The sequence below is a fragment of the Barbatula barbatula genome (genome assembly GCF_947034865.1).
Source record: "Barbatula barbatula genome assembly, chromosome: 20".
Classification (NCBI taxonomy): Eukaryota; Metazoa; Chordata; class Actinopteri; order Cypriniformes; family Nemacheilidae; genus Barbatula; species Barbatula barbatula.
Genome location: NC_136783.1, coordinates 10,749,655 through 10,759,847, shown reverse-complemented (window position 1 = coordinate 10,759,847; position 10,193 = coordinate 10,749,655). Strand labels below are relative to the sequence as shown.

At 37.2% G+C, this 10,193-nt stretch overlaps 1 protein-coding gene across 4 annotated transcripts; it reads left to right on the top strand.

Annotated features, from left to right (window-relative positions):
* Positions 1-527: 527 nt before the first annotated feature.
* On the top strand, positions 528-9,401 carry trim25 (tripartite motif containing 25). 4 transcript variants are annotated; one of them, XM_079482817.1, is made up of 11 exons: positions 528-1,631; positions 1,725-1,820; positions 2,507-2,740; positions 2,944-3,112; positions 3,242-3,268; positions 4,273-4,395; positions 4,733-4,822; positions 4,950-5,039; positions 5,485-5,526; positions 7,685-7,750; positions 7,832-9,401. In XM_079482817.1, exons 1-11 carry the CDS (start codon positions 1,038-1,040, stop codon positions 8,362-8,364), a joined length of 2,064 nt encoding a protein of 687 aa, XP_079338943.1. In that variant the 5' UTR covers positions 528-1,037; the 3' UTR covers positions 8,365-9,401. The 4 variants fall into 4 exon arrangements, with proteins under 4 accessions (XP_079338943.1, XP_079338944.1, XP_079338945.1 ...); XM_079482818.1 differs by lacking the exon at positions 3,242-3,268; XM_079482819.1 differs by lacking the exon at positions 5,485-5,526.
* Positions 9,402-10,193: the final 792 nt, after the last annotated feature.

Sequence of the window (10,193 nt, the reverse complement as noted above, 5' to 3'; positions counted from 1 at the left end):
ATCGTCATTACACATGTACAAGTACAGTGTAACGAAATGTAGTTTAGGTCTAACCAGAAGTGCAATTAGCAAGTGCAAGGATATACAGTTAGAATAAATACAGAATACATTATGGGAGAATATAATACAGTGGGAATGGACTATAAAAATATTTTGCAGTAGACTACCGTATGGCAAACATTCCCATTAACGTTTGTCGTCTCTCCAAAAAGTGAAGAATAGATGCTCTCCTTAGTCTTGTGATCGAATCAGTCACTCCTGTTTCTTGCACTTGCACTGACTGAGCAGTCAAAGACCAACGCAATAGGAGAGGGGCAGTGAAACAGCTACTCTGGTGTTTATTTAATCATTTATATTATTATTTACAAACATTCGTGTATACAATGAAATACAACATATATATAATAAAGATTTGCACATTAGGGGGCTATTGTTCATTTACATGAAGATATTAAAGCATTTACAAATGTTCAATGTTTTAATTGCTTTTTGCTTCATAGAAAATCGGAGTGAATCAATATAAAGCTCAGTTTCTTTATTGAATGAAGTAAAACAGGGTTTTTACAGGAAAATGTACATTTGTGAACATAACATTTTTCCATAAAAAGAATAAAATGAATTATATTAACCTGGCTATGCCTGATTCTACCGTTCTCCCAAAGACCAAAAAAATATGTTTCCATAACAACATAAATTGGTCATCAATGTTTCTTGTGATAAGATCACATTTTGCCAAAATGGTCTTACAAATGTGCAGTGCGTGTGAACCTCAGTTTCAGGGCAACTGTCACAAAAGGTGCAAGTAACATCAATATCGCTTTTAAACTTGATAAAGTAATGTTACCCATAATATCATGTCTATGGCTTAACCACCATAACGTGCCCTGCTCTCAAGGGGGGCGTGCCCCGGCGTGAAAGTGACGTCAGTGCTCTGGCAAGTCACTGCGCAAGTTTCGTTTCCTCATACACCCAGTTTAGTTTCGTTTTTCCTCAGCGAAGCTGTCTGTGTGTGAACGATCTCTATACTCGTTGTCGTCATGGCCGAAAACATGTCCCTATTGAGTCTCGAGGACGATTTGACATGCAGCATCTGTTTGGGTTTATTCGAGAACCCGGTGAGTTTGATCTGCGGACACAGTTTCTGCGCCAACTGCCTCGAAGCGACATGGACGGGCAGGACAACCTCGATGTTTTGTCCTCATTGCCGCATGCCGTTCACCAGTAAACCCGGGCTGAAGAAGAACACGGTCCTCAGCGCAGTCGTGGACGCTTATAAAGTGAAGGCGGGTTTCTCTGAACCAGCAAGGGAACATGTTGAGGAACAAATGGAGGATACAGAGCAGATTAAATGCGATACATGCATGCAGGCCGAAGCTGTCAAAACTTGTCTGACGTGTATGGCGTCTTACTGTGAGGATCACATCAGGCCTCACCGGGACAATGCCGTATTCCGGTCGCATCAGCTCTCTGACCCGCTTCCCGATCTGCTGGACCGTCTCTGTCCCGATCACAGCAAACTCATGGAGTTTTACTGCACTCGTCACCAGTGCTGTATCTGTAGCTCTTGCCTACAGTCTGATCATAAGGGCTGTGAGTTCACCAGCACAGATGAACAGCGCCACAAACAAAAGGTATTTACATGTTCAGGCAGTTACCACAATAAACATTTATCAACGACAGATTACAGTCGGCCAAGATAAGATGTATGTGTTTTGCCTTTTTAGACTGGCTTCTTGGACAAGATGAACACTCTCGATGACAAAATAGACAAGAATCAGCAGGTCGTCTCGCAGATGAAGGAGCAACAAAACAAATTAAAGGTTGACATTTTCATTTCAGCGTCCTTGGTAGAATAAGTCTGGCCATGAATTCAGCCTGTGCTATCTTAAACCTAAGGGTGTCACCTGTTTTACAGTATTTGGACAGGTGTTATGTCATCAAATAGTAAACAGGCGTGTGCTTGCTAGCGGGTTAAAGTCTTTTCACACAAGCCTATATCTAATTGTTTGTTTTTCTTTAGAAGACCATGGCATGGATAATGCCAAAGTGATGGGTTGACAGATAGTTATAATGAGCCTTGTTGTTGCATTGGATAAAGCATTTGGTTCTCTTATCGTGACACATATGTCAGGTGTTTCTTAATCTAATAGTTCCTCCAAAAATACAATTCTGTCATTATTTACTGAACCTTACGTCAAAGCCATATTACTTTCTGTTGGGATGAATCACCAAACAGGAATTATTATCTTTCATAATGTCTTACAATATTAATTTAATACTTTTCTTACTGTAAGATAAATTGAATTATAGGGATTTGTAAGACTTGCATTATTATGCACATGTTGTATGGACTTGTGTGCTTAAAGCAGCTTCACAGTATTTTATAATCATTTTAAAGGTTGACAGCCCTAGTCCTAATTCCCTTTCATTGTATTAAAAATATTTTGTTTATAATATAGTTTATATTGTGCCCCCCTTGTATACTTTTAGTTTTTTGCTTTTTCAGGACTTGGCTCTAACCCGCAAACGTACTCTCGAGGGAGAATACAAAAAGATCAGAGAAATGATTGACAGAGATGAGAAGGAGGCCATGCAAGCCATTGACAAGGAACAGGAGAAGGGCCAGAGTAAACTGTCTTCCTTGATGAAGAAATTCAACGAGAACATCGAGAAGATGAGCAGGACCAAATCTGAGATCAACATTTTGCTGGACCAGTCACACTCATTTAACTTCCTAAAGGTGATACGAGTAAAGTTCTTATTTAACTCAATTTAGATTGAGGACTGGTGCCTTGTAACTACACAGTTACACACGTATGTATATGTAGACTGTAAAATAAGGTACTAATAGCGAATGTGAATTTAACATATTCTGTCCTGGATACTGTGTGAAAACACTTGTGCAACTTGTCGGATGTCAAGTTTCCTTGTTTTCTGTTACAGGCCTCTATTGATTTGCCATCAGTGGCTAATTTTGAGCCCTATAATCCTCGCATTAATGTTGATAGTCAAGAAGTAATAGCTCATCACTCATCTGCGGTTGTACTAAAGGAATGGATCACTAAACTACTGCAGCTACCAGCAGAGAAAAGAATTCCTTTACTTCAAGCAGGTGTGTTTGTGTAGAATCTTGTCTATGTTGTGATGCATGTTTCATGATAGATTGCAGTTGGTACAGTATACTGCAGTGCCACTCATAGTCTTTGCATTCATAGTGTTATAACATCAAAATGCTTTACAGGGTTTAGGGAACCAGTTTTTCACATTGGTAAGATTGTCTTTTCAAGTAATCAGTTTTGAAATCTGGGGCATAAATGAAAACATACACAGTAGCTGCTTCCGAAAGCTTACGCGAGTGAATTGTTGCTTTGCTACACAGTAAGGCAATGACTTTGGAGGAAGAATATGTGCAATAACCAATCACATATTTGAAAACTCCAGTACAAATTTCTCACTAGAAATGCAATCAAAAATTATTGAAAGGGAAAGTTCAACTTCAAATTTACACAACACTGTGCTCCTGCCAGTTTCTCTGCCGCCGTTTAGTTTTATCGAGCATGACCCTGCTCGACTATTTACCTTTCTCATGCACGCTTAGCATTGTGGGTTATTGAAGGCAGCGAAGGATACATGCTGCCTTCAAATATCACCCAGATAAAGGTATTCCCGGAGACTGAAAGTAAAGCAAACATTGGATTTTGCCCTGCCTTGGAATGCAGCTTCTGAACACAGCACTTTAAAGCTTTCGGAGGTAGCCAATAGAGGGTATGCACATGACTTCATCTGGAGTAACTGAGTGACAAATAGACTGAGCGGTGGCATTAGCGTACAGCGTGGAGACCGTGAAAACACATCTAAAATGATGAAAATTTGTTAGACTACACGATAGACTGCTAAAATTTCAGGATAAGGAGTCAAAATAAGGTATGCATATACCTGTATGTGGGAAAAGCAATGTCTGGCCGCATGCCAACGTCCACTGACCACTGGTTGTTTGGCATGTTGTAAGGATTATTGTCATCCAACTAAATTAAGTTTAAGCTGATTATTGTCAGTTGTACTGGTGGTTTTGCTGCTATTATAACCACTCGGGGGCGTGTTCCAGAATGTTCGCATGAGAATGTGATGTCAATACACACCCTCTATATCTGAATACACTGTTTAAATCAAAATACATACAAATGATTATGTTGCCTCATTTTGAGTCCAGTTTTACAAATGTATGTTTGAGTGTGAACTAATTTTCTTATTCTCTTGAAAACAAATCCTCAGGACCCAGTGAAATTCCTACAGCTCAACCAAATCTCAGTCAACCACATTTCGGTCAACCACATTTCGGTCAACCAAATTTCAATCAACCAAATTTCAATCAACCAAATTTCGGTCAACAAATGAGTAAGTTTTAACTTTTGTACATCTTTACACCGCGTCTACACCAGACGCGGCGCGATATGACGCGTCAAAAGACAAAAGAACGCTTTAGTATATTTTGTCCACACTGAATGTGACGCGACTAACCCATTAGTGTTGTGTCGTGTTGCGCTGGTTGAATTATGTGTAGACACGGTGTTGCTTTGACAGTGCCATTCAATAATGGCGTTACTGTATAGCACTTTTTATGGTCGGTAGTTCATGACTTTAAAATAACATCCTGTGCGCCATACATTAACGTATCTGTTTTTCTTCATTCATTTTTTTTTCTTCATTCATTTTTTCTCCTAATATTTTGAAGCCTTAATGCTACCCAGACATATGAGGTCTCCTAGTCCAGGAGCTCCTCTCAGAGCCAGAGCTCCAGGAGGTCAAAAGAAAGATCCACACAGTATGTTACAGATCATTTTATTATGATCATTTTATTATAACTAACAACACATATCTTATAATTTTGCTTTATTTGTCCTTAATTTATCTTATTCATATCTCTTTTTCTGTCATTCTTTTCCTATCAGGCAAGAGTCGTGTTAATAAAGACCCGAAAGATCAGGGAGAGCGAAAAGAGTGTAAAGAGAAAAAGGATCGGAAAGAACAAAATCCCAACAGTAAGCTTTTTCTTAAATTCATTATTTTACACCTGATAATTAGACCACTATGCAGTATATGTGATTAATTATATATTTGTAATGTAACAGAATGTTTGTTGAAGGGTCACAATGTTTAAAAAACATGAAGATAGAAATTGTGATAGTATTATTACTGTGAATTATTTTGGCCACAATAACCGTGTAGTGATCTTCGTTCAATTTTCATTTGAATTCTTTCAGTCTTGCGTATTGGTGTATCAACCACCCAAATCAAATATCGATTTTATTCTGGAGTTTAAGGAATTTTTATGAGGAATTATGATGAAACATGGCAGACTTTTGATTTTTGAAGGCTTTAATATTAATGTTTGTTTCCCTTTTTATGGTGGCAGCTTTATTTCTTTTAACATCATTCATGCCTTCATTTTTTCACGACTTGATTACTGTAATCATCTTTATTCAGGAGTTGATCAGAAAGATTTGGATCCATTGCAGGCAGGTCCAAGTAAGCATGAGCAAATCATACCCGTTTATTTTCGCTCTAGTGGTTGCCGGTTTATTTCTGCATAGAAATGTATCATTAGATGGTTTGGAGCCAACATTGTTGCATTACTGAAATGACAATCTGTGTGTCTGAGGTCTTCTGATCAGTATTTCTCAACAGCTTTTTATCTAGTTCTAGATAAGACCTTAGGGGTGATCAGACCTTTTCAGCAGCTGTACACTCCTGGGTGCTTGCCTTGTGTTTTTCTATAATATCCTTTTTATTGTTCATTTTAATATTGAATTGGTATTCATTTTATTATCTTTGGATATCATGGCAACTACTGCTGTATTAAATTGTGCTGTAAAATGAAAGACGTAATACATCTGTGGCATATTTAACTTGACAATTTACAATAATAATATTGAGTAATATTTATTTCCATAGCACCTTTCAAGAGCAGTGTCACAAAGTGCTTTACATAAAAATGAGAAAAATAGAACAAAGGTAAAAACAGTTTAGACAAAAGCAAGTTTAAACAAGTTTTCAGCTGCCTTTTAAATAGGTCCACAGAGTCCACAGATCTTAAATTCAATGGAAGAGCATTCCACAGCTTAGGTGCAACTACTTCGAAGGCACTATCACATCTTGTCTTCAATCTAGAACGTGGAACAACTAGCAGGATCAGATTTGAGAATCTCAGGACCTGCTGGAGTTATGGGGTTGCAACATCTCTTATATGTATTCGGGGCTTGACCATGCAGTGCTCAGAACACCATCACCAGGATTTTTTATTGAATTCTAAATTTAACAGGAAGCCAATGTAAGGAAATTAAAATTGGTGTTACATGAGATCTCTTTGATGACTTAGGTTAAAGTTTGGCAGCATAATTTTGAACCACTACTAAGCGTTTCTAACATAAGTAAAAAGAGAGTTGCAATAATCTAGGTGGGAGGAAATAAAAGCATGTATAATCATTTCCATCTGCACAGTGGTCACAACTGGCCTCAATTTCTCAATGTTTCCCAATTGATAAAAACAATTTTAAACCAAATAATTCACATATAGATCAAGGCTGAAAGCTTGTCCCATATGGACACCTACATTCAGGATGGTAGTTTACAGAACGATAAGGGACCAAGACATTTCATCACTTTAGGGAAAACACCAGTAGGGGCTGAGATAAGTACTTCTGTTTTTTCAGAATTGAACTGCAGGTTCTTGACTTTAGTCAAATTAATACAGTTTAAAATAATAACATTACTTACAATATTTTCAATAATAATAATGTTATTATATGACACAAAACCATGTATTCTTAAGATTAAAAGACAGGGAAATACATTTACACATAGAATCATTTTAAAGTCCCTGTGAACCAACAGTTGAAATATTTTTGTTATTTTCTGATGGATTACGTGTTTTCCCACTATGAATTGATTAGATGTATTAAAACGGGCATTGCATTTTGAAATGGACTTGGCAGCAGACTGACGCCTCGTTCAGATAGCCAGAGACTTTGTCGCTGTGTATATAAGATATTTTGAAGGCGAACATATCTTTGATTGTCCTAGTAACAGTTTGAAAAACCTTCCAGTAACTGACAAGAGACTGATGACGTGAGCTCCACTGCTTTCCTCCTATTGGTAGTCGCTTATCATTTGCATAAAGTTTAATAATTCGCTTGACTCCTGTCACTGGATACCGCCACTTCCTGTCGCCAACGGTCACCGTCGCCCGAAAGTCACCGGTTCTCCAGTAAAATGAATGAGATCACGTCACTCAGTTGCTGCTAGTTTCTGGCGGTCTGAACAGGTCGTGACTTTTATCGGAAACCCTGCCCAAGATGTAACCGGAAGTCAGATTTTAATTGATAAAACATGAATTTCAAAATCTGAATGACCCACACTGTTAAGATATTTATAAGAAACACTTACATGAAAAAAAAATATTGTAATTTTCTTCACTGGGACTTTAAGATGTAGTGACAAGGCAGCACTGGCCCAATAGTTCTATTAAATGGACTTAAACTTGAAAAACGTAAGCATTGAGTTAAGATAATTCATATTATTTTAATAAAAAGAATAATATTAGTACAATTGCTTAATCTTTTATTCTTTTAGAGAAGTACATGAATTGTAACTAAATGCTTTTTACTTTTTCTTTCTTTCTTTACAGATGTATCAGTTCCTGCTGCTTCATTGGTTGGGGGTGAATTTGTTAAAAGGAATGACCTCCTTAAATGTGAGTTAAATCTATTTCAGTTTACAAATTTTTAAACTATATTCATTATTTCACATATGTGCTTACGTTTTTTCTTTATAGATGGAACCATCCTCAATTTTGATGTCAAAACTGCTCACAAGCGGATTGTGCTCTCTGAAAATGACACCAAAGCCTCAGTCACAGATGAGCCCACCAACTATCCGGACATTCATACTCGCTTTTCTGTTTGCTCTCAGGTGCTCTGCACAAAGGGCTTCTCTCAGGGGCGCCATTACTGGGAAATCAAAATGAGCAGCAACAACTTCTGTGGATTGGGGCTTGCATATGGCAAAATCGACCGAAAGGGCCCATCCAGTCGTTTGGGTCGTAATGCAGAATCCTGGTGTGTGGAATGGTTTAACGTGAGGCTTTCTGCATGGCACAACAGCATTGAGACCGTGTTGGAGAATCCAAACCCCAGCCGTGTGGGCATCCTGCTGGATTGTGATGAGGGAAGTGCAACATTCTATAACGTGAAAGACAGGGCTTTTCCCTTTCACACCTTTGTGTTTCCTTTCTCTAAGCCTGTGTATCCAGCTTTCTGGATCTTCTCAAATGGCTCTAATGTCTCTCTGTGCAAGCTCACTGTCTAGACTATAAATAGTGAACTGAAGATTCTTGATGTTGATTATTTTTTGTGTAATAAATTGGTTGTTTTGTGATTCTAATATGGGTTTCTTTCAATAGAACATGTTCGCTGAGATAATGTTAAATGCAAAAAAATATTTTATTCAGGATCAGTCAAGCCAGATGACTGGACATTATTGTCCTTATTTACAAATAAATCAGTTGGCATGACATTTTTATTTAATTGAAAATTATTTTGTGAACAGAAATACATGCATAAATGTAAATGTATAAGAAAATCAGTTGTCTTGAGCAGTCAGGTATTGTTTGGTGGTACAAATGTATCTGAGATGAGCATTCCATTTCCATTTGGTTATATAATATTTGATTTATCATTCTGTAAATTTTGTTATGAGGACATGAACACCTATAAATTCATCGGATTGAGGAGTTTGTTCATAGTGCATGGCATTACATAAAAGCCAAATTAAAGTATTGTGAGATAAAAGGATATATTGTGGAGTTTGGTGGACTACAATATGTAAACATTTATTTGGATTGTATTTCAAGGTGAGAAAATGTAATTAAACAAAAATTGGAATGTTACAGAATTAAATGATAAAAATTATGTCATGCTGCGTGTCTAATATCAGAGAATGAATGTAAATAATTGTGTCTATGTTGTGTTATATTTATGCATTTATCCAAAGCGACTTACATTTACATTACTATACATTTTGCTCCTAAGTATGTGCAGTCCCTGAGTTTGAACCTTTGACCTTGGCGTTACTAGCATCATGTGCTAACCACTGAGCTACAGGAAGCATACTTGTTATTTTTGTGTCCTGCTGCATATGCATGTGGCTTTTGTGATTCACGATCAAAGGTTTATTGTTGGTGGCTCACATCTTTGTGAACTGGACAAAAAATGTTTAATCGACTTTCAAAGTTTTTAAGAATTTAAATAATTGTGCTTAATCTACTTTGTATTAGATGCAGAACTTAATTTAAATATGTTGGTATACTGTTAGCATCTCAATAAACTTGTTTATTAGTAGTCAGAGCTAAGGAGAAAGATCTATCATTTTAAGTTCCTTAGTTACACAAGTTCAGGGTAAGAGGATGTATGACAAAAAAATTATTGAGCTTTTTGTTGTATATGTAACACAATAAACAGCGTTTTAATGTATTATAAAGTATTTTAACCAGTCAACATTTGAGTCCCTCTCTATATTCAAATGACGTCACAATATAGCGTGTTTCTGCCTTGTCAGTGTTTCTATGTGAATTGATGCTCTTGTTTTCAGGATTTATAAAAGGGCACAAGGAAGTATAATTCAAATACCTTCTCGAGCACATTATCAAAAATGATTTAAGAAGCCAATCAGCTTTTAGTATCTTTGTAGTGCGTCATCAAGCACTCATGCTGTTTAACGCCCGATTCACACATACTCCGGCTGAATCCGAAATTGCATACTCAATGAGTAGGTATCATTTTCCTAGAATGGATGTAATATGAATGTGATCCGGCCGTCGTACGCCATATTGAGGTGATCATGTGACGTAATTCTTCTTCTGTTCATTTTCCATGGCGGGTGGCAACTTACGTTTGAGGAGCATATCCGCCACCTACTCTACTGGAATGTTGGCCAGAGATGTGATGTAATGACAATCTTAAATTACGAGAGACAGGTTGCATTAACATCCTAAAATGTGTTTGTACAAGTAAACAAGTACAGCACATCCAGAGCGTTTTATTTTCATGTATTTAAATGATTACCTTGTATGTAGGGTGGTCATTTCCAAAACACCAAAAAGGAGGACACTTTGCGGCATTTAGTGAGGAAAGAATAAC

Coding starts and splice junctions, on each gene's coding strand:
- trim25 (XM_079482817.1), top strand. CDS start 1,038: ATGGCCGAAAACATGTCCCTATTGAGTCTCGAGGACGATTTGACATGC. Junction 2,741..2,943: donor ACTCATTTAACTTCCTAAAG/GTGATACGAGTA, acceptor TTTCTGTTACAG/GCCTCTATTGATTTGCCATC. Junction 3,113..3,241: donor AATTCCTTTACTTCAAGCAG/GTGTGTTTGTGT, acceptor AATGCTTTACAG/GGTTTAGGGAACCAGTTTTT.